Here is a 23,806-nt window from a genome sequence, read left to right as displayed (position 1 = left end):
GCCAGAATCTCGCAATGAAAAAGGTGAGTTCGTATACATGGGTCGTGTGATAGATCACCCTGAGGAATATGTGGAAGAACATTATGACGCTCACCAATATCATGGACAGGACGGATTAGGCCAATATGTGTATGGTTATCGTGATTGGAATCAGGGCAAGAATGAAAAGAAGGACGAATCAGGCACAGTAAGTGGTTCATATAAGTATGTTCAACCCACTGGTCGAGATTTTGTAGCCAAATACTACGCGGATCGTACAGGATTTCATGTCGAAGATAACCGACCTGCCCATTTGAAGGAGCCTGCCACCAAGACACCGGCAGTTCGCAAAGCTGAGGAAGAGCATTTTAAACTCTGGGGTGAATTAGCAGCTGCCAACGGTAACAACCCTGATCCATTTGCACCTGAATATCAACAACAACGCAATGAACCTGCGGAATCGGAATACAAGGAATATGTTCATCAAGAACCACCTTATGTTCCTGGACCTGAGGAAACTGGTCCTCCACGAGGCTTCTTCTACGCTTTTGACTATAATGTACCCCTATTGCGAAACAAGAAGGAACGCGAGGAGTTAGAGCATCTCCGAGCGGAAAATAATAATAATGAGTGAAATATAAGTTTTTTTAATACAATCGATATACAATCAATTGTCTTTTATCTCATTCATACATTTAGTTGATTTTAAAAGTATGTGCAATTAAAACGCTAAACTAAACTGAAATGAGAACCTTTCTTATTAAAATAAAATTGTGAATTACGTTTCGTTGCTAATTCAGTAATAAAAAAAGAAAAGAATAATGTCCTCATAACAATTTTTACCATAAGTGCTACATACATAGATACATATATAGGTTATTATTCATAATTACCATCTAAAATATAACCTTTTTGAATGTGTTGAAAACATGTATTTATGCAACCGAAATGTTTAGAACAATAAGTAAAATAAATTTATTGTTCCGCGAAAAGATGAATATTAATTTCAAAGCAATTTGTATAATATCAATTCACATCCATCTGCGCCATCAATTGAGGAAAATTAACACAGATTTCACCTATTTTTAATACAGAATGATGACATGTTATGTAAAACATTATAACGAAATTTTACTGAAATATCTATCATTCTGTCTCCTCTCTCATAATACAAGCGGTTTATACTTGTGTTAAGCTGTCTTTTTGCAAAGCTCATGAAATTTGAAAGAGCTTACATGTAACAACTGGATGTGTATATCGTCACCTAAAATGCAAAATAACGTATCATCAAAAAATTCGAAATTGAGTGTCTTATTGATTACGATTCACCACTTAAAATTACATACATTATATTACATATGTATGTCCAACATTTTCAGGTTCTGCACTCAAATATAAATCGGGTTTCCATTTTGTTTCGTGTTTCATTCACGCCACTGTAAATTTTCGAAAATGCTGTTACGTTATTTTGCATTTTAGGTGACGATATGTACTTATTTTAGAATTAACTTTTAATAGAAAAAGTTATCACTATAAGATTAAATGAACTTAAATATAATTTGGCATAATAGTTGCATGATTAATAGTTGCTTTTGAGGAAAGTATAACTTACTACTGTGATCAAATTGAAAGGTGAATGTTGTCCATTTCATCTCCTTCAAAGTAATCCCCTCCCGCTGCAATACACTTATGCCAACGAATTTTCCAGTCATAAAAATCCTCCGTCGTAATGGTCATCAGCGCCTTCTTCGATTCAGCTTTTATATCCTCAATTGAATCAAAATAGTATCCTAGGAGTGATCATGTGAATTTGCTGAATAGCCAGAAGCTACACGAAGGTAAATCAGGCGAATGCGGTGGTTGCGGCACGACTGTGGCGACTAACCAATACAGTATGAGATGGTGCATTATCGTCAATAAATTCAGACATAGTAAAAATCGAAGAATTCACTTTTAGATCCTCACAAAATGACGCGTATCTCAAATACTAACGAATATTTTGACATGAAATTTAGCATAGAACATAACACTAACAGTACTACCAACTTACAGAAAAAAATATTCCGATTCGAAAAACACGCGAAGTATAAGTTAAAAATTCCAATTTGATCACAGTAGTGTATAAAAATCCAACTATAGTTTTTGAAGTAATTGAATTGTAAATATCTTTTCAGATTGCAATATATTCTTTTCCATATTTCTATTTACATATACATGTCAAAAGTAGACAATGTAGAATATAATTAATGGTGTTCAAAGTAGGAGTCTTGTGTACCTATTGAAGAACACCCAACTAAACGGCGTTAATGTACAGCAACTTAATTTTTTATAGTACAAATGTGTCACTGAATGGACTAGGAGGTTATTTACCTTTTAAAAGATAAAATATAATTTATAAAGAAAAGAGAATTTTATTGTATGTATTTATATTGGTGTATTCAATTGGTAAATTTAATGTTTGTTGTAATTACTATAATTTATACTTGAAAATATAAAAGTCAAGTTTCTTTATTATGTATATATCAATTTTTATATAAAGTTACAAACTTACAAAATTATATATTGCTATTTCACATTGTATATCTTATCATTCTTATGGTTGTTTATTTTACATCCTTATAACGTTATAATAAATTATAATTGCCTTAATCATTTACACTTACAGCTAGTCCCCATCTTTCGTGGGGTATAATAACTTACCAAGTATTTTAATTTAACTAGTTAATAATTTTACATTTTTAATTATATATTTCTTTATATTTAGTTAAATATAATGGATTAAAGAATTGAGATTTTCAGAAATATTTACTTTAAAAAATCACAATTCAATTGTATTACGTAGCCAAATAATTTATGCCAAGACAAAAGGAGAGTATTTGTATATATTTATACACTCATATGTATACACATATAATTTATTTTTTTCAATCAAACTGATACAAATTATTAAACACAGCAGTCATATTCTCCTCATGGCAGTTATTATAGATATAGGTATCTATTCTACACCAGGGCAGTGTAATAGGGCACCCAAACACTAATGTAATTAAATTTATATTGTATAATTGTACATTTAAATAATTTTGATCGGAAAAGTCGTTTCGGCTTCTATAGGAAGGTCCACTTACATATACATTTTTCGGTTACACAATAATTTCCCCCCCCAAGTACAGTAGTGTGGTGTACGAGTAGGACATATGTATGTGTGTAGAAAAGGATATTTTAAGTTTATGAGTTGGATATAAGGCATATTATCCAATAATTTACTGAGATAATCGTGATTCTTCTGCGACATACAAATTACTGTACTACAATTCTACCCCAATGTGGTAATCCTCAAATAGAAAAGAATAAAGTTGTAAAACTTGTAGACACCATAATTATTATTTTTATGACAATACTCACTTTTGAAAAAGGAACTGACTGTGTCATATGCATTTGAAAAAAACTCTTATTTGTTTGAATTTGTTCCGAGGTATCGTTAATCGCCTTAATTTCAATGAATATATTCATCATTTTATAGGAGTCTTACTGTTCTCATTTAAAATTTAGATCTTAAAATATCAGTTCATATACAACGTAATAGTTTTGTTACCTTTGATTTATTATTGAAATTTCGTGACATTTTTTCATTCATTTAGTGTTATACTAAAATAACAGAAATGCAAAAAGAAAATATGCAAAATTGGCTAGTTATGTTCATTATATATTTTGTAAGAAGCATTTAAAATAATTAAGGGGTACACCTAGTCTGAAAGCCTAAAAAAGCGATTTTTGGGGATTAAAAAAAATACCGTATAAATTGTTTTAAAATTCTGAAAGAAAGAAAAAAATTATATACGGTCGAAATATAACAAGAAGTGAGAAATGCGGTATTTTTTTTTTTATTTGTTGATGGAGACCTATAAATAGAAGATGAGGATTTGATAGTGATCGGATCATTTATTTCCAAGCAGCAAATTTATAATTATAATATATAATCATAAATATTCATCTAAAATTTTTGTGTTATTTTTGAACGTGAGTGTATGTATAGATAGATGCAAGAATAAAAAATTAAGACTTTCAGTTTTAAAAACATAAATAAATATGTACTTATGTAAATGATTCGATACTTCGTTTTTGTGTATCTCATATGTATACATATATGAATGCTAATTTATTTCTAAACCTAATTTCATAATACTTTGGAAATATGTAAATGATTACTTTATATTCGTTCAATTTAAAAAAGCAATCCAAAATTTTACTTATGTTTAAAGGACGTAATTAACATTACAAATGTTACATTTAGGGGAAAAATTTTATATATAAAAATTAATGCATGGGCCATAAAAATCAATGAGTTTCCTTAAATAATTCTGTAAACAAATTTTTTCATTATAAAATCATATCAAATAAAAACTAAACAAAAAAATTGATAGTTTAGTTTTGAAACAAGACTTGTTTTATTAAAGGCTAATGTTTCCGTTTAACATTAGAGTTCCTACAATACAAATGATCGGACTTCTTAAACATATACAGTGACACACGAAAATGATCACGCTTCAATCGAAAAGCTTTTTTTCCGTTTTGAGATCCCTTTACGAATATGTTTTACGCCCTCACAAAAATTAAAGTTAAGTAAAATTTCAATATTACGCCGAAGGGAAGCGTGATCATTTTTGAGACTTTTGCTGGAAGAGTTCAGACTTGCGCAAAAAAATGATTTCATAAAATGGAATAATTTTAATTTTTTGGCTTCATTATAGTGTTGGAATTGGTTGGTGAAAATGTGTCAGACATTGTCTTCCAACAGGATAATGATCTGAAACACAAAGCGAGGGGGGACTCAAGAATGAGCTCAGGACATTAATATTATTATGCTAGATTGGCTTCCGTAAGGTCCGGACCTTAACTCAACAGAGCACCTGTGGGGCATACATAAAAAATTCCAGAAACATGGGCAAGTTTCAGTTTAAGTATGCCTATAAGAATCAAATCCATTATATGCGCAAAAGTTGGTTATACGATAGTTTAATATCGAGTTTTAAATTTAGCTTCATTATTGCTTTTATTTGTAGTTGTTTAATGAAAAACAAAATAAAAGCATTTATAGGACATCAAAACATTTACGAGTTCATCGATTAGGAACGGTATTGATACCGTGTGAACAATCGTGTGAGTCACTGTATATGCGCATATCTATGTGCATCTAACTGGAAAATAATACAATAAATCTATCTATTTTGCTGACGCCGAAGTAGCGGCGATTTTCAACTTAGCATACATGTTGTCACCACTTGTGGTTGTTTCGATTTTATTGAGATCCAAATGTTGTATCTCATTTTCTAAACTAATACAGTTTTTTTCGTAATTTATCTTTGGATCACAGTCCATTGAAGATTTCTCACAATTCTCAACATTTGCGACTTTTTTGTCTTTGCTTTTTTTCAAAGCATTGAGTAAAGTTTTATCTTTCGATTTGCTTTCTTTATCTTTATCTTTTTCTTTGTTTTTATAGTTCTTAAAACGTGGGAATATGCATCCGTTAGGTAAAAACCCAACTAATTTATCTTTTTTAGTAATCGTTGATGCGGATACTGCGGGGGAAACCGTTGTATTCATTTTTATATGATTGGAAGTTGTAAGTCCTGAACTTGTACCTATGTTATTTATAGCGGGAGTTTCTATTGTGAGTACTGTGCTAGATGATAAAGGCAAAGGACTATCAATATGTTCGAAACCTTTACTTTTACTTTTTTCTTCTCCGATTATAAGTTGAGGGCCAGAAAAAGTTTTGGCAGATACTTCTCTATTATCGCAAGTATCGGTTGTGGCAGATAATTTATTAGTGGCATTAGTTTGATCCTTTCCGTCACTTAAAATAGTAATCTCATCATCACCACCACTTGCGGTATTAGCACATATTTCATACATTTCTTGAGGTTGTTTTAATTTTACAGTGTCCTTTATATGTACGGTGAAATCACCTGCGGCAGATGTATTTGTACTATCTGACTGCACAGAAACAGTTCTATTATTTAAGGATTTTTCAGCTAAACTACCCAACATAAGTTTATCCGATTTTTCTGTACATACTGTATTGATTTGTTTCTGTTCGGAAATTCGTATAGCTTCAGTAGACTTTGGAAACATCTGTTGAGTGGTGATGCTGTGAAAGTGATGCTGCTGTCGTTGTTGTATAATTTGTTCCTCCCTTTCTCGATCTCTTTGAGCTTGCACCGCACTCCATACATCTTTTAGTTCTCCAGATATATCCCTATCCTTCAGAATAATGGCGTTCCTAAAATAAGATAAAATAAAATTATTTTACATTTATTCTTAGCATAAATTTCACATCAGCTATATGAATTATACGTCTCAGCAAATACTAATTTTAAAAACATTGCCACAAAATTCATCAAATGTAATATCGAATAGCTTCTTATCATTGATGCTTACGTCCTGTTTCCTGTGTAAAATCCAGCAGACACGCGGAGTTTACTTAAAATTATTTTTTAATTACGTATAACCTTTATTACCGAACCGATTTTGATAAATTTTTGAAGTCTGTGCAGATATAGACCCAACATAAAAAAATAGGATATTTTTTCTATTGAAAATTAATAGTTTTTATATAATATTATTATAATTATCTTTAATGTTCGGTCTAGGCTATTTTATTCTAGGAATTATTGTTTTTTTGTGACGGCAGCAAACATTCCTGAAGTAATTTTGAGGACGACAAAAGAACAACTGTCGTGGGAACGGATTATGTAGATTGCGCTATGTTAAAAGCCAAAATATTGAGAAAGAGAATTGGTATAGGCAGTTGCACCACCTAGCCTAACCTGAGGCTATGTTCTGTTGCAGTGGTTTTCAATGACATCATCTAATACTAATAAGTCTCAAAGTGAACAATTACAATTTTTGGTTTCGATTTTGAAAATTCATTTTTCTCCATTTATTAATTACTATGTCTGAAACCACGGCTCACTCGCGTATCAGTTGGGATTGGCATGATATCTTTGTTGGATTGTTGTCAAGGATATTATACATTCACCGCAAATTATGATTAAACTTTTTCTCAACATTGTAGCTACTCCGCTTTTTTTGCAAATACTCTGTTTTGAGATTTCAATTTCAATATCATACCTTACTAATTTAAGACCAGGATTCATTGCTTCTACAAAATCACACATTAATTCAACCATAGCTCTGCGTTCCTCTGGATCTTTGCTATGACGTCCAGAATCCTTTAAAACTTCGGGATTTGCCATAACAGCAAAAACAATAGGCGGGCTTCGAGGACTTCCTGGAGGGACCTACAAATATAAACCAACATTTATTAGGATTATTATTAATTTTTTTTTTTTTTAACGTACCCTCATTCCTCCATATAATGGTATAGGGTCGGTAGGCTCTTGTGGTATCACTATTCTCGTCCAACTAAGTACATTAATAAATAGTTCTTCACCCGATTCTGAGGTTGTGCGAATACACATATGTGGTTGTGGTGGATTTTTAAAATGACGATAGGCTCGCGAATGTCGGTAACTATGGGGTGGAGGCGAGTTTTGCATTAATGATAGATTTATCCCCCCTCTGGTATCGCTAAATCGGGTTTCTTCTTCGATCGCAGGATTTGTACTAACCATGTCGTCAGGACAACTAATTGCAGGTGTCTCGGACTTGTCCCGTTGCATAATTGAGTTTTTCGAATTTATTTGATTTGAAGTCTCCACAAGCGCAGTTGCAGCCACTGCTGCCGTCGATGTCGCAGATACTACGGCCACTACTCTGCTATTAAGTTGTAATTCAGCAGAAGTTCCACTTTCGCTAATAAAACTCGACATAATCTACTCAACTTCTTATTGCTAATATTCGAGTTAATCTTCCTATAATGATGCAGGCTTAAAACAAAACTTTGAGAACACCTTCTATATTTTGTTACTAAATTACAATTCTCATAAAACAGATCAACTTGAATTATATTATTGCAAGATTCATGTTATGCTAATGCAACATGCATAAATATGAACAAAGCCAGCAGGAAAAATAAGTTTACCACTGCAACATGCTAGTTTTCTTTCTCACTCTTATATCCGCACGGTACGTCCTGAGCATGTTAAGGGTATTGAGAACTCCATGATATATGTATTTAAGTTTGTATTTAATTTCAATTGTGATTAAAGTATAAATTTGTACAGCTTATGGCTCCTCAGAAAATGGTAGTCATTTTTGTATCAACCACATTTCCATTGGATTCATTCCGAATATTAAGAACTCGTATTTTTATACTTTTACTGTGCCATTTAACATATGTATGTAAATACACGCGCGTTATGTATACCAAACTGCCATTGTTTGCTTCAAATAATTAAATATCTTGCTTGCATACGCATGTATGCGCCCATAAAAGCAAAAGCCACAGATTGTTTACACTAGCTTCACTGTTGGCCATTTCTAAACAAGTATATGTATATATATATTTTTACAGCTTCCAAAATGATTTAGATCCCGACGGCCAGGTAATTGACGCATTGTGTATATTCATTTCCTTAAATGTGTATATATGTAACTACATATGTAAGCTCAATTCTTTGGAATCGTGTTAATGAGATCTTTATGGTATCTCCATTGCTGAAGGTGGCTTAACACCCACTACATTCAAAATAATTCACACCTTGGCACAGCGGGAGTAGCGATATAAATCTATACCATGGTTCATACAACAATATTCACGTAAGAAGGTTTATCTTCCTCCGTTTACATCCACATCAATGTAAAATCCACTTTTTATTAATACCCATAAGCAAATTATAGGTTTTAAAATAATGCTAAGTTCTAATCAAACTTTCATTAACCATTATGAATTACTTGGTTTACTCAGAGTTTGTTTTATGTTCTCTGGTTTGCTATTGTCCATTAATGTTTTCTGGTTTTATACATATTTTTGTATACACTTTACCAGAGAATGTTAATGGATTTCATTAGCTTTACATTTTCTGCTATTACAAATATTGCCAGACCACTTATTAACCTCGGGTGTATACATTTTCTACTATTACAAAATATTGCCAGTGTACAAAAAATTAAAAAAAAAAATGCTTACAACAAATTTTCATAACTACTAATAGCACATTATACGAACTACTTATATGTTATATTTAGAGATTATATTTCGTTTTATTTCATTTAGCTATTTTGATTTTTGAAATTTGCAACTTTTATGAGGATACTATTAGTCGCTAGATGGCCATCCAGTCCGAAGACCATTGTTTCCACCATTACCTGGCATCTCGACTAGGCAGAAATCGAGGCAAAAATTTATTGTATAGTAACTGTATTGCTGTACGTATTGCCCGAGGAGACTCCATATTACTTATGGAATACAATATATGGCACACTAATTGGAAAGCAATGAACTGTCAGCAGTCTGACAGATCAGTTTTCATTTGTAGAAATAAGTATATTTCTCTTTTCTTATTATTCCCATACATTTTTTTCATCCATATAAAAATGTAAACAGTTCAAGAGATCAAAACATGCGCTATATCAGCTCGAACCTACCTACCCGATGCCTTTTCGCAAATGATTATGTTATGATAACAAATGTTCACATACAGATTTGGCTCTTAGCATGCAATAAACTTTAGCCTGTCGAGATGCGCCGTTATGATTATCGAGATAATATTTATTGCCTGTGAAAATTAATCCATTTGACATTTCTACATAAAACATCAACATCAATGTTTACAAAATATGTTGGTTCTTTAAACGACATTAATGTAGCCATAGAACAAGAGGAGATTCTAGTGTATGATCACCTAGAATGACAAGAACCAGTCACAAGAAAAATCGGCCGTTCGATTTTAAGTTAATATCATTGGTCCAACCGCATCCAGTACTATACCACCGGCAATGGGGTGGACTTTCAACATTCGAATGCATGAAAGAAAAAAATCGATTATGGAGTACTATTGCTTCAGAAATGGGAACTACTCGTAAGAACTATTATAAATATTGGAGCATAATATTATTTTTAATTTTTGTATGTTTATAGCTGGTTTCTGTCTCAGTCGTTGGAATAATCTGCGAAACCACTTCCAGAGGGAACTTCGCCAATGTCACGAATTATGCCCTAAAGAAGGTACAATTCGAGGGTCAACATGGCCTTATCTTGAAAGTATGCGTTTTCTTGAGAGAACTGTCTGTTTAAACAACTCTAGTAAACGTTCACGTATTAATAAACGTGAAAAATTACGTTTGCATTCCAAGAACTTGGAAGCAAGTGAAGAAACCTTATCACGATCTTCACCATATAACAATTATCAATACAATGAGACCATTATTGAATATGAAGAACTAACAAATTCGGGCTTCGAGAAAGAAGCTTTCCCGATTTTGCAGAACGAAACTGAATTTAATCACGAACGGATGTTAAACTATGAGCGAATGGCAACCTTATTTAACAACGTCCCCAACGAAATTAAAGACCATATCGAGCGCAGAATAATGACTTACTTATGCAAGTGTCAATTGCGAGCAATATCAAATGATGGCATTGCCGACATAGAAATTTGATCCTAATAAAACAATATATTAATAGAAATTATTTACCAGCCTATATTTATATTTCCAAACTCATGTAAATATGTACGCACAAGCATTATAATAAAATCATAATTCATTTTATAAAAACGCATTCAAGAAATGGCTAATCTAATATTAATGGCAGCTAAACAGATACTTTATCCAGATCAATCCACGATATTTTTGGTTTTTGTAGAAATTCATCAGGCGATAGCTGGTCCAGCGAAACAATTTGTTCTCTTACATACTTCACTAGACGTTCAATCTTTACGACGTCATTACAGTTCATGGCAAAGAACCGACGCCATAAAGCGCCAGATAATACTCGATCATCTGACATAATGCCTTCGTCGTAAGCAATTAATGCTGCTTGAAATTGTTCCGAAAGGATTTCTATTTGTTGTCGTGTTCTTGACGGGTTATGTGCCTGCAAATAAACACTGTTTAAGGCAAAATATATGTAAGTTTCAAGGTATAGAAAACTTGCGCCTAGTTTCTTAGCACGCGTATTTACATCGCCCCACATAACTTCTACAATACAATTTCGAATAAAACGACCATTTTCTCCAGATTCCGAACCCTCAGCCATAGCTCGCACAAGTAGCATCCATACATGTAATTCAGTAACCAGAAACCATGAGTTGAATGTGTTGGGCATATCAAAAGCTTTAAAAAAACTTAAATAGTTTATTTTATCAGCAACACTTTCGTACAACATGTGACTGGCCACCCTTAAGCGCTAGGCAATAAAATCTTTAATTATTATTTTTTACAAACTAAAATGTATTCATCAAATGCAATCCTTACCGTTTTTGTATTCGGTGCGAAGCCCACTTTATTCAAAACACGCTTCAATATATTGCTATCCGATCTCTCATGATTATTATTAACTACATTTGTTCCAGATGTACTGCATTTCCTACAGTTCTGTGTCCATACCTTCCATCCATTATTAAAGGTATTAGCATTGTTGCACACTAGAATATTACGCTGCAAAAACTATTAATATGCATAGTTACTCGTTTATGTACACATACATATGGGCTGTTCAAATTCGCATACACCAGTTTATGTAAGATTTTAATTATTTCACAATTAAATAAGCTCCATTATTTTAATTTATTTTACCTCTGCTGAAACATATTTATTTACAGAAATTCGAGTTAATTGCCTAAGACGTATCATTTCCCAAACTTATTTGTAAATTAATTAAAAATATTGTAAACACACTTGCACAGGTTTCTCTGGATAGGTACGTTCACTAAGATAATAAAACAACTGGGATATCTAATGTCAAAACCAGCTGATACTACAGTAAACGCGAAAGTTTTGTTTAGATGTGAAAAGTTATTATTTTTATTTGTTTTTACTTTGTATAGCAAGATGCCTATTTTAATAAAAACGTAGGTACTCGAGTAGTGGTTTTAGAGAGGGTGTTTATTTCAAAATGTTTTCTTGTATTTTATATTTAATTTTTCATATTTTATCGATATTTTTAAGATCTTCACCAACTACACTTGAGGAATATGCAATTGTTGAGTTGCAGGGAGATCTCGAAATTCGTTCCGGAGAGAATATTCATAATTTGTTCATAGGGGACTTATATTATAATAAATACGGACAGCCTGTAAAATATGTTTAAAAATTTTCTGCGACAGTTATTAGTTTATCAATTTAGTTTTATAAATTTTAGATACTTATAATTGGACATCATATCTTACAAGGACGAGAGCAAAAACTCGAAAAACCTTTCGCAGTGCTTGAAAAATTGAAAAGTAAGGATGGAAAGTCTTCATTGAACGATACAAATATGGATTCCAACGCTACACTTAATAGAACCATTGATTGTACAATTTTAGACAGCACAGTTGCTCTGGAAAATAAATCACGACAAAACACCGAATACGTAGTTCGTGCTTTATGCACAAAAAAACTCATCTTTAAATCGCGTCCAAAACCTATTATTGCGAATGTTGCAACTTCCGTTTGAAATGAAAACTATTAATTAAAGTTTTTATGTTTTTATTATAAACCCATAATACATTCAAATATCAGATTTTCAATTAAGATTTCTTTCATTATACTATTTCCATTTCTCTTTCTATACCTACGAACTTTAGTTGTTCAGTAGGCCCATATCTATAGTCGAAGAACAGCTCTTCTCCAGGTTGAATTGCACGTTTAGCAAATATTCCAATTCTATGATCTCCTGTTACCATCATTACCTTAGCGTAGCAATTCGGATTAATTGAATGGTTGGCAAAACGAATTTTATTGCCTTTTCTCGTGGCGTCAACGACGAAGTCATTGTTTAGATTAAATAAAAATGAGCACATATACTTGTCATACACTTTGCCCCTCCGATCGGCCTCGTCTTGCGAAATGATTTCGCCACAATACTCTGAAATAAACTCGTTTTTTTGAGCGCCCTCTTTAAGAAATATTCCCCATCCCGCTATATCAGAAGGCGCCATTAAAAGATGTTTATCTGGAAACAACGAAATTGATAGAGGAGTACAATAATCACAAAGCTCAAGGTTTCTTACGTAATCCACGCTGTACACACACATTCTTGCAAGTTATTTTTGTCAGCTTGAATTGATCGGCACCGCAAGCCTGACACAAATCTGGGTCGCACTCCCGCACCGCCAAATAACACGGACATTGCTTCGTGTTACACTGCGCCTTGCAACGGCAACCAGGAAACCTATTTTGACAATCACTACTGCAGTTGCAAAATTTCTCGCAGAAGTTCTGAGTTTGAATGCAAGAGCAATTCATGTCGCAGGGCCCAGTATGATCACATGGTGTATAGTTATAAACGTGATTTGAAGAGGAATCTTTCTTTAGTTGAATTTTTCGACAATGCAATGACCAAAGGCGTTGCTTCTTCTTCTTTTTACGTGGTGGAGTGTAATCTTGACGTAATTCTTCAATACAAAATTCTGCTTCCTCTTTTTGAGCAAACTCATACACCTGAAACGAAATTTTGTTATTCGATAAAAATACATAAATTAAAAGTAAAAACATTATTTGAATATGAATTTCTTACCTGTTGACATGTTTTTGTAAGCATAGTTTGAGCGATAGCGCAATAGTTTTTCAAAAATACTTTATGCAACGTTCGAAATAAAGATTGATCAGCGCCAGTCCAGTCACATTTTGAGTTTGATGTGTTCATCATTCCGGCTAGTTTAATCAATTTTATTTTAAAGAAATTTATATCAAACAAACAAATATATTTCTGTGCTTTACCCATTATGGAGTTGATTTCTGCGGAAACAGCACTGTTAACAACAATACTATTTTCTTTTCCATTTTCTGCATTGAAGTCTTTATTACTAAACTGACTATTACTGTCGTTGCTGTCTTCAGAGCTAGCTTCGTTGCAAGAATCAATTGGTGGTGTTTTACTGTCAGCAGCTAATTTTTCTTTCATACCATCCTGTCAAAAAAAAAATCAAGGTTATAACCAAAATTAAAAAAAAATCTCCATTTCTCACCAATAACATATAACATGCATTGCTACAAGGTTCTGTAAAGGGTTTCAACTCAGGAAAACGCCGTTTCTGTAGATTTGGTCCTGCATGTCCCACTTGAAGGCCTATTTCAAATCAACAAATTATTAGGTAATCAAAACTATAAAATAATTAATCAAGTTAATAGAGATTATATTTAGTAACTTTTATTTTAATGTATATGCTCTAACATTAAGAGAAGACATTATAAAATGGATTTAATGGATGTGTCGTGTTTTCAAATGGCATGAGTTTGGTGCTACAACTGTTTTTTTATTAACTTGATTAGAAACAAAAAGGTATTTAATGCATCCCGAAAAATCTAGTCAAATCAATTGTTTACGTACATATATTGATATTTAATTTTCCAAACATCCACATAAACATGGATCACTAGCACTTTAAAAGGCTTAATGCTAAGAAAGACATGAAATGTGCATGAAATGTGATTCTCCCAATATCTGTATGTATAGTGCAAACATATGTTGTCATTAGAAATAAAATAACTTTCATAGATATAGATTTTTTATTTATTTTATGTGCACAGTAAAAATGGAAACATTGAGGCTCTGCAAAAGATATCATGATTTGATATTTCTGCATCAGTAGTTATCAGCAGTGGTTATGATGGCGATTGGTTATATGAAAAATGTGAACGATTTCGATTAAGTCAAAATGTCAGGTTTAAGTACATATGCATTATTAACTACAACTCACCGTTTATTTGGTGACCTAAATTGCATTCATTTGCAGAGTCGAAATTTCAGTTGCATTTTAAGAGTCATTATCATATTTAAAGATTCATTTCGGTAATAATTGGCAAACGTATATTGCACGAAAAAGAAAGAGGAAATATAATGAGCTATGTATATGCAGCATCAGCCGTTGGTGCTTTTTTCTTTGTATTATTTATTACTAATCGGCATTATTGCCTAAATGATTATTGGTCTTTTGAATAAATCCTATTAAGTAATACTTACGATGAAGGAAACAGTCATATTTAAAACAACGACGACAAAATAGGGTGTGGAATGAATGCATTGTGCGCTCTCGTGACACACTTTCTGCTTTTTCACCATCAATATTGGGAGTGCATTCTTGCGGTCTTTCAGGGTCCTGATGCTCGGTTAGTTCAATATACCTGATGAATTTAATAGTGTTGATTTTAATCTTAATATTTCAAATAAGGATGTTATAAATACTTTTCTTTTAATTCCTGAGGATTTCCCTTATCTGGAAAGTTTGAACTAATGGCTTGGAAAATTATAGGAGTTGGAAAGGGCATCTTTTCTTTTCGCATCGGTTCTTCCTTTGCTTTTGTATTTTCATCATCTTCAATTAATTGGACATTTCGGCCATCAAATAATGAATCGCTTGATTTTTCATCTCTGGAAAGTGTGTCGGTTTTTTGAGTTTCCGATTTAGCAACACTACTACCAAAACCCACACATGATATTTCTTCTTCTTTAGTATAGTTTCGCATTAAAGCATGTACCAATTCAACGAAAATAGCGTCATCCATAAAAGATGGGTCTTTATCACCATGTACTTTACCATCATAATTTTTTATCAGCTCTTCAATAAATTTACCATCCTTGTCTAGTACTTCATCTCCCATATACGGAATGTTGTGCAACACAGTTTCATCTTCTACCATGAAATTTTGCTGTGTTGGCGCCCATGTATACATTGTAGGTATTGGCGTAACAGCATTTATTATACAAATAGGTACTTTTTGTGGACCTGCACCGTTATAACCAGAAACCTCGGCTTTTTTTATACAATCCAAATGTGGGGGATCATAAGGTTGTGCATGCCAAACTTTTGGCTCGCAGTATAAATCCTGAACGTTGTAGTTATGTTCTTCCCTACTCAAAAAAGTTGTAATTAAATAGTTAGATAAATAATTTTATTAAAACGAACCAATTTTTGATCCAAGCTTCCTTGATTTCATCAGCTCGTTTATATCGCTTTTGTTGTCTAATTTTCATGTATTCCGTTTTAACACGTCGCTTCCATTCTATGGGAACTTTTGATGCATTCATTTTTGTGTGCACAGAAATTTTACCAATTCAAATTGAAAACTGAAATTAATCTTTTATAACCACCGACTTTTAAGCTATTTCAGAAATAAAATCAAAGAAAAAATTACTGGCGGCAAATGGATTTACATCTTTCAATGACCATCTGCTGAATGTCAACCAAAACGTCAACTAAGCTGCAACTCTGATTATTTGACGTTTAATTTTAGACAGTTCTCAAAAAGGTCCAACATTACTGATATCAGTTGTCAGAAAACAAACATACCTATGATTTTAGGACTAATAAATATCCTGATGTAAAATTTAGCTTTAGAAATTTTATGGAAATAACTGAATGTCTTAAAAAGTCGCAAAGAAAATGTGTAACTAATGTTGAATTTTTGTTTTTTAATTTTTAACTTAAAAAATCAATTGAACTACAAAATCGTACATAAATTATTCGAAACATGGAGCCATCAGCATGTGAAGGTATTTATTATTACATTGTACTTGTTAAAAGACATCTAACACATTTATAAATACATATATATTGATTTGTTAGATGACTTTTAACAAGTACAATGAACAACAATACATATATATATATTCAATATTATTACATTTTTATAGAATAGAATTCTATTCTTGCATTTTTATAAGGTGTTTGTTTATTGTTTGAAGTTAATACAAAGTTTATTTACAGATTTGAAAGCATTTGAGCGCAGGCTCACGGAAGTAGTATCGTCTTATGGGCCCACAACATTGCGATGGCGGGGTAAGCGCATAAATGTTGATTTATTTATTTGTTTTAATTTAATTATTAAATTAATTTAATATAATTGCAGTAGTTCTCGCCACAATTTCTATATGTACAGCTATTGGAGCGTTTTATTGGCTTAGAGATCCACGCACCTCAATTGTGCCTCTAATAGAATCATTGTTATTGCATCCAATATTTACGATTGCCACCTTAATGCTGGGTAATACTATAAAATTGATAAAAAAAAAAAACGAATAAATCCCAATGCCACTATTTTTCTCTTAGTTATTCTCTTTGTTATGGGCATACATAAATTAGTATTTGCTCCCAAAATTATTACGACTCGAATGCGGACCGTACTTAGCGATTTCAATATGAGTTGTGATGACACGGGAAAACTGATTCTTAAACCTCGACCAAATAATAATCTAGACGGCAATATTCGTTAGAGGAAATACATACGGTTTAAATCTACGACAGATTGGGGGTTTTGGCACCAAATGAAGTTAAAATTATAATAACGATACTTTATCTTGCTGTTATAAATTGGATTGTTTAGTAAAGTGTTTCCTAGATTTTTTTGTTTTATATTAATTTGATAAAACAGATAGTTTATGTAACTCGATTTAATTGAAATTGTAATCATAATATAAAATATATAATTTGCAATGAACAATGAACTTTTTTTATATGAAACCTAAAAGTTGTCATCTAATAGTCTCCAGGTATTTGACTTAAAATAAATATATGTATATAATCTGAGGGAAATACGTAAAATATATTTACATCACTTTAAGCAAGAAAAAAGTTCGGTTTTAGTTTATTTCTGCATATATTTCATTCGGTATACCTTTCTTACTTACCTTACTTATAAATAACAAACATTTTTGTGGATACTAATTTTTTTCTTTTATTATAGTTTATTTCTGCATTTTCATTCAGTTTACTTTGATGCTTACCTTACATATATATAACAAAAATTTTTGTCAATACAAATTTCGATCATTTAGCTTCGACATTTAGTTGCGTTATATTCATTTTATAAAAACAATTTTTATGTTCTATTATACTTCGATATATACATACATGCACATGTACTTATTTTCTCTTTTCGGAGTATAAACACCTTAGATTCATACATATACATATACTCCTATTGAAGTGCTGACATGCACTACAATGCAAATAAGTTGTTTGTGATTACCAGCAATGTGTTATAAATGCAATTCATTTGTTCAGATACTTAAGTATATACAAATTAATTTAAATTTTTACTAAAGAACCGCAACAAAATCTATATTTAATGTTACCTATATATATGTATACATTTATAAATAAAATTAACTGGTTAATAAGTCAATTAAGAATATATAATTTTTGGTATTTTATGAAATACTCGTGTTGAGTTTGGGTTTCTGACTTTTCATGTTCTATAATCATACGACTCTTAAATTTTTACCTAATAAATGATCTTATTTGCTAAATATTTAAATTATTTTCTAAATTTAAAATTTTTATCATTAACTAAACATTGACGCACTTTTATTTTTTAACTTAGTATATGATACGTTTGCAAAATTTGGATTATGCCACAGTTATATGTTTTTTTTTCTGCTATTTGCTTCTCTAAGTGGATATGTTGGCTATGTCCATCGTTATTTCGATAACTTATAAATGATAAAACTTTAACAATAGGACTGACTGAGCTATGCGTCTTCTAGTGTGAACATGTTATAATCATATACAATAAGTGACTAAGAACAAAATGTATATACATACATTCATATGCGATAATATTTCTATTAAAACTTCTAACGTTATTGTTTTTAATATTAAATGCTTTTGTTTCGAAGTACACACGTGTGCTATTATACTTCGTTTATATCTCATATTTAATTTACAAAATTGTATGTACTTTCATGGAATAATTTTGTATTTATAGACTAATATATAAAAAAACCTTTTTTATGCATTTTATAAATCTTTTCATGTGGTAGTAAATACTTTACATGACGGGTTTGGTAGTGACTGTAATTGAAAATAGTAGCGGGGTTCATGGCAGTTGGTTCCTGCGCACATACGCCTTTCTGCTTTTGTTATTATGCTGCCAATAAATTACGTATATTCTTCGGTGTGTTTTCTTCATTGAGATGTTTTGTCGTGTAACGCAATGCGTTTAACAAAGGTTCTGCCTTTATGGCCGGTTGTGCCTGTAGCAGTCGTACACAACCTTTGACGTCTACATGTGAGCCTCGAGCGAATGCTCCAACCGGATGAACATGGTCATACAAAATTACAAGCCCAACCATTACTCGCAGAACTAGTAGATGCGTTTCCTCTCGCTCGATTTGTTGAAGTAATTTGCTATAATAGACGAAATAGATAAAACCCGGTGAAATGTAATAAAATTTGTTTAACATAAAATAACTTACGGATTTTCAAGCATTCTTAAACAAACTTTCGCCATAGTTCCCAGAGTCTCCGTCGTATTCTCGACATCGTTGGCGTTATCGTGAACGAATTTTGATGTTGCCTCACTAAGCACTTTCAGCATGGGTGTAGCGTGAGCATAGAACAAAGACATGCGGTTTGCCAATTCTGTACTCACTAACGAGTAATTTGTCTGGTCGATACGCTGTCGAGTTACAATACGTCTATAGTAACTGAAATCATTTTGTATAGCTGGTGTCTTCATCTAAAATTGTAAAATAAATATATATATACACATGTATGTAAGTAGATTAGTTATGGTTTAATACAAGTCCCAGTCAATGCCAACAGTGGTTCGATATACTTTCAAAGTTGTATAACAGTTATAACACATGTTAAAGCCCGATCGATAGCTGATATTCCCTTTTAACACTCAATATCTTTTCATGCCAAATATTTCGTGTTTAAGATATCTGTGTGAGTATCGTGAGAACATAAAATAATTTTGCTCATATGCCTCGGTCCCTCGATATACTTATAAATATTACTTTACTTGAAGTTGACTAACTGTATTTGGTGAGTATATATTATACTATAAATATTTGATTTTTTTCTTCTTAGAAAGAAATTTGTTTCTTTGAAATGTTTCGATTTAGGATGGTAACTGTAGCATTGCTTTAACATGTTTTGTAATTTCAATTGTGATGTTTTCTCTATTTACCGGTCTAATTTTGTTGAGTTTTTAGAATCAGGTATTTGTTAATGATTTGAGAAATCAAAAAAAAATAATTATTATATTACGGACTGAAAACTCTTTTTCGATTCAAGTTTATGAACAATAATAAGTGAAATAATGAATCAGTTGATAAAATTGAAAAATAACTATAGCTTTTGGAAAACCTTTTATATATACCTTATATTCATCGAATTTTAGTACAAACTCCAAAATTTCAGCAAGCTGTTTTACTAGGGCTTGTTGTGTCTCCAGATGTTGGGTAGGATTTAGTTTGCCACCAACCAATTGACCTAATAATTTTGGAACTATTTTTTCTAGCTCCAGTGAATGTTCGTAGCAACGTCTCAATTTCTTCACTAAAGGCAAAACAGCGTCCCATGCTTTTTCCTGACATTTGGGTGAAGGATCAGCAATAGCCTCACGTATTTCTTTCCCAGCGCCCTGAAAAAAATTTTAATAATACCGTATGCTAAACTTTAATAAATGTTTCAAAATTTTTTATTGCACGGTATTGATTAGAATGCAAGTTAACTACGTAGGCGTTTTTAATAAGTCAGTCTGGATGTTTGAGATCAAAACATTTAAATTTTATTTTTTTTTTATAAGAATGAAGCACGCCTTAAATAATTTCCTTTTCTATCTCTTAACTATTTGCTTTAATTTTTAATAACGTGTTTATTTGTTTACTGCATTATTTCCAAACCTGAAGTTAACACAATTTAATTTGGATTGGTTTGCATTAACTATGTATTTCTAATCAGGAAAATTAAATATTTTGAAAACGATATTACCTTTTTTTATAGTTATGTATAGTTTGCACCAATTGTCAAGATTAGTAATATTTTTTATTTTTTATTTCATTTTAAGGGTTAAAATCGAGAAAGTCTAGGCGATCTACTTTTTTCAATTTGTTCTTTTTAGTTTACCTGATATATAGATATGTAGAAATTTCTTATGAATCCATTTAAGGTAGGGTATCTAACACTTTCAATGAAATTAAACAAATAATCCACTGTGTACTGTATGTACAGTCCCCCTACTCCAAAATGACACCGTGTTATAAATAGCCACAGGCATAAATGAAGCTTTATTAGACAATTTTTTTACTTTTCCAGATAGTTTGTCGTTAGGCGTAATACACGAATACATTAAAATATAATACGTTAAAATTAAGCAATGAGCGGATGTGAGCGAACATATTAGGAACCGGACCTGATTGAAGCAATTGTAAGCAGCTTGCAATAACTTTCAAAAAGAGCTTGCTTCAACCAAATATTAAAATATTACGTTGTTCTTTTTTTCAGAAATGCATTTATGTACATACATACATACATATATAACCATTAAAAAAAGGTATTTGTTAGAGAGTGAGTTTATTATTGACATCTTATGTATATAGGTAATTAATTTAAGTAACCGAGTTAATAATATATGGATAACAATATTGCGAATATTTACTCCACCACAAATTTACAAAAACCTCACCCTAACTTGAAGTGAAATTATTATCAAGTGACGTAATTTTTATACTCTCTCAAAATGTTATTCGCATGTATAATAGTTTTGTTCTCTTAACGGATGTTAGTAACACCAAAAATTAATTACTTTCCTAAATCTTGGGTCGGACCATTGTTACGACCACACATAACACTAAAGCTTTTTGGAACATTTCAACTGCAATGCAACGAGTGCATTTCGATGAAAATGTCTCAAAATTAAATTATATGAATTCTAATGCATGTTGCATGTTGTTTTGGTACTACAGTTTTTTAGACAAGTTCATTTTTTTCAAATGCTTATTTACATTTACTTTTCTATCCACAAGAACAAGTGAAAGTAGTGATTATATAAATAAGTACATACATATTCCCATCAAGTTCTTTTTAATATTTTTAGCTCACCTTATATACATGAATCTCCTGTAGCACAATTTCTGATTCCTTTAGGACACGTTCAACTTCTTCGTAAACCTCACGCTCTGTATCTGTTGGTGCGGCATTCTCAAAGTCTAAGAAAACATCGTAGGATTTTGCAGCACAGCAGTTTGAATCATCGCGGGACAATAAACTCAACAGCTTTCCCATTTTCTTTGTTAATTAATGACTTTAAATTTTAGTTTTATAAGACACTGTTTCGCTCTTTTTAAAATGGTTTTTTATTTATATACTTCTATTTAATCAATTGTTTATCCTTGATATTCTATAACACTGAATACATTATTAATAATTGTAAAACTAAAAATAAAACCCCTTTCTTAAGTTTTGCAAGTACGTATCCGTACGTATCTGTACGTACGAAATGCGTATTTGTATATTACATTAAGTATGAAAAGAACGTTATTCAAACTATTTAACTCATAAAGAAATAAAATTGTTATTTCCAATAAGGTTTACAAATATTTTTAAGCGTAAAAATTTCAGTATTAATACAATTATTTAAAATTTATTCAAGTTCCAGTTATAAAATTTATTTTTTTACAAAGCACCAACTGCTTTCATTCATTAATGCGAGTCTCTAATTTTTTTATGAAATATTGTGCAAATACATTTTCAATTTAATTATGAAGAATATTGTTATTTTTACTATAATTTTTAAGAAATAAACAACATTCTACTGAAAGCTATATAAAATTTGTATCATTAACTTATTTCGGTGTTAATAAGATATATATTAGCATATCGATAGGTAATGTAATTAATTGAAAATGCTGAGTCTTTTAACTTTAATACATTCACTTTTATATGTGGTAGTGTGTAATTTGTAATTTAATGTTAGCAGCCAATCACACACTGAAATATTTAGAATATTGGAACATATGGCAATTCTTTCCATTTGCCGACAGAAATAAGTGAAGAAAATGGAAAATGTGTTTCGAATAAAAGATAATCAAAATCAAAAAATTGCGTGGGGCAAACTTCATCCTATTTAATTATTACTAATTGTACATACTTGCATATGTGTAGCTAAAAAAAAATCACATGTAAATGTTAGATACTGGTATTTTTTTACAGAAGAAAATACCATTAACCTGCTTTACAGATTATACAAAATTACTTCCAATTTGTTTTTTGAATTTTCCATTTCCAATTATCAATTTCAAATTTTATCTTTTGGCATACTTATGGTATGATACCTCAGCACAATTTTCTTATATATTTTTCATTCGTTCCGCAGCGAAGAGCTAATCCAAAACCAATACGAAGAATTATGATTAATGTTTCATTAAGCCACTTAGCTTTCTACCTTACATTATTGTATGATAGAAAATTCGCATTTTTCTCAGTCGTAAACAACTCCCTCCTCGTTCTCTTATCATTTAGAAAAAGTCAATGTCTTCAACCATTTCACAAACACTTTGCAAAAATTAATTCTCATTTGTGGTTATCGTAGCTAAATTACTTATATTTAAATTTTGAACCTTCTCTTTATTTATTTACAATAATTACATATGAATATTTTCTTTAAATAGTGACGATCCGCACACAATAAGCAATTTAAATAAACTCAACTCACTCGATTCACTCAATTCGTTGGAAAAATTTAACTAACGAAAATTTACCGAATGCAAAGCAACGAGTCCCACAGGGTTGATTATCACTGAATCTCATTGTTCAAACAATTGCGGTGCATTCAAACGTTCCCTACAAGATGAGTAAAAGTTAGCTAACTGGTTACCGATAAGTTATCAGTAATTAATGCATCCGATAGTTTACTCTTGCTGTAGCCTCGGTGAAAAAAGTAACTATTAACACCTGTATATTAACGGTTAACAGAGGCCGTTTCA

At 31.5% G+C, this 23,806-nt stretch overlaps 8 protein-coding genes across 21 annotated transcripts; 4 read left to right on the top strand and 4 right to left on the bottom strand.

The window, feature by feature from the left end:
* On the top strand, positions 1-971 carry LOC105232796 (uncharacterized; the record flags this gene model as incomplete). Its single annotated transcript, XM_049462022.1, is given in 1 exon segment — positions 1-971. A coding segment is annotated over 1 exon segment (613 nt), but the record flags the coding sequence as incomplete, so codon positions are not given.
* Positions 972-2,471: 1,500 nt separating this feature from the next.
* Positions 2,472-8,966, bottom strand: Pihd2 (PIH1 domain-containing protein 2). Its single transcript, XM_011214657.4, has 3 exons — positions 7,347-8,966; positions 7,117-7,286; positions 2,472-6,265 (listed from the first exon to the last, which is right to left on the bottom strand). Exons 1-3 carry the CDS (start codon positions 7,815-7,817, stop codon positions 5,203-5,205), a joined length of 1,704 nt encoding a protein of 567 aa, XP_011212959.2. The 5' UTR covers positions 7,818-8,966; the 3' UTR covers positions 2,472-5,202.
* Positions 8,967-9,687: 721 nt separating this feature from the next.
* Positions 9,688-10,669, top strand: LOC105232800 (uncharacterized). The gene is made up of 2 exons (XM_011214660.4): positions 9,688-9,968; positions 10,028-10,669. Exons 1-2 carry the CDS (start codon positions 9,797-9,799, stop codon positions 10,546-10,548), a joined length of 693 nt encoding a protein of 230 aa, XP_011212962.1. The 5' UTR covers positions 9,688-9,796; the 3' UTR covers positions 10,549-10,669.
* On the bottom strand, positions 10,567-11,843 carry LOC105232799 (ubiquinol-cytochrome-c reductase complex assembly factor 1). 2 transcript variants are annotated; one of them, XM_011214658.4, is made up of 4 exons: positions 11,686-11,843; positions 11,365-11,556; positions 11,045-11,296; positions 10,567-10,984 (listed from the first exon to the last, which is right to left on the bottom strand). In XM_011214658.4, exons 1-4 carry the CDS (start codon positions 11,740-11,742, stop codon positions 10,703-10,705), a joined length of 783 nt encoding a protein of 260 aa, XP_011212960.1. In that variant the 5' UTR covers positions 11,743-11,843; the 3' UTR covers positions 10,567-10,702. The 2 variants fall into 2 exon arrangements, with proteins under 2 accessions (XP_011212960.1, XP_011212961.1); XM_011214659.4 differs by having other exon boundaries at positions 11,365-11,547; positions 11,686-11,841.
* On the top strand, positions 11,828-12,620 carry LOC105232804 (chromosome transmission fidelity protein 8 homolog). Its single transcript, XM_011214666.4, has 3 exons — positions 11,828-11,960; positions 12,058-12,184; positions 12,251-12,620. Exons 1-3 carry the CDS (start codon positions 11,848-11,850, stop codon positions 12,545-12,547), a joined length of 537 nt encoding a protein of 178 aa, XP_011212968.2. The 5' UTR covers positions 11,828-11,847; the 3' UTR covers positions 12,548-12,620.
* On the bottom strand, positions 12,563-16,285 carry LOC105232803 (histone-lysine N-methyltransferase E(z)). 2 transcript variants are annotated; one of them, XM_011214664.3, is made up of 9 exons: positions 15,999-16,272; positions 15,278-15,943; positions 15,056-15,216; positions 14,793-14,807; positions 14,061-14,161; positions 13,813-14,002; positions 13,610-13,746; positions 13,104-13,533; positions 12,563-13,045 (listed from the first exon to the last, which is right to left on the bottom strand). In XM_011214664.3, exons 1-9 carry the CDS (start codon positions 16,118-16,120, stop codon positions 12,636-12,638), a joined length of 2,232 nt encoding a protein of 743 aa, XP_011212966.1. In that variant the 5' UTR covers positions 16,121-16,272; the 3' UTR covers positions 12,563-12,635. The 2 variants fall into 2 exon arrangements, with proteins under 2 accessions (XP_011212966.1, XP_011212967.1); XM_011214665.4 differs by lacking the exon at positions 14,793-14,807 and having other exon boundaries at positions 15,999-16,285.
* A 54-nt stretch (positions 16,286-16,339) lies between these two features.
* LOC105232801 (nuclear envelope phosphatase-regulatory subunit 1 homolog) lies at positions 16,340-17,532 on the top strand. Of its 2 annotated transcripts, none has more exons than XM_011214663.4 (4): positions 16,340-16,585; positions 16,800-16,871; positions 16,945-17,076; positions 17,142-17,532. In XM_011214663.4, exons 1-4 carry the CDS (start codon positions 16,564-16,566, stop codon positions 17,303-17,305), a joined length of 390 nt encoding a protein of 129 aa, XP_011212965.1. In that variant the 5' UTR covers positions 16,340-16,563; the 3' UTR covers positions 17,306-17,532. The 2 variants fall into 2 exon arrangements, with proteins under 2 accessions (XP_011212965.1, XP_011212964.1); XM_011214662.4 differs by having other exon boundaries at positions 16,343-16,585; positions 16,942-17,076.
* Positions 17,533-17,750: 218 nt separating this feature from the next.
* LOC105232805 (CYFIP-related Rac1 interactor B) lies at positions 17,751-23,562 on the bottom strand. 11 transcript variants are annotated; one of them, XM_029553084.2, is made up of 6 exons: positions 23,271-23,522; positions 23,142-23,203; positions 21,924-22,229; positions 20,200-20,463; positions 19,289-19,551; positions 17,751-19,220 (listed from the first exon to the last, which is right to left on the bottom strand). In XM_029553084.2, exons 3-6 carry the CDS (start codon positions 22,104-22,106, stop codon positions 18,956-18,958), a joined length of 975 nt encoding a protein of 324 aa, XP_029408944.1. In that variant the 5' UTR covers positions 22,107-22,229; positions 23,142-23,203; positions 23,271-23,522; the 3' UTR covers positions 17,751-18,955. The 11 variants fall into 11 exon arrangements, with proteins under 11 accessions (XP_029408944.1, XP_029408945.1, XP_011212974.1 ...); XM_029553085.2 differs by having other exon boundaries at positions 23,156-23,203; XM_011214672.4 differs by lacking the exon at positions 23,142-23,203 and having other exon boundaries at positions 23,469-23,562.
* Positions 23,563-23,806: the final 244 nt, after the last annotated feature.

Source organism: Bactrocera dorsalis, unplaced genomic scaffold (genome assembly GCF_023373825.1).
Source record: "Bactrocera dorsalis isolate Fly_Bdor unplaced genomic scaffold, ASM2337382v1 BdCtg211, whole genome shotgun sequence".
Classification (NCBI taxonomy): Eukaryota; Metazoa; Arthropoda; class Insecta; order Diptera; family Tephritidae; genus Bactrocera; species Bactrocera dorsalis.
The sequence above is the reverse complement of the archived record's forward strand: the minus strand, read 5'-3'. Positions and strand labels throughout refer to the sequence as shown.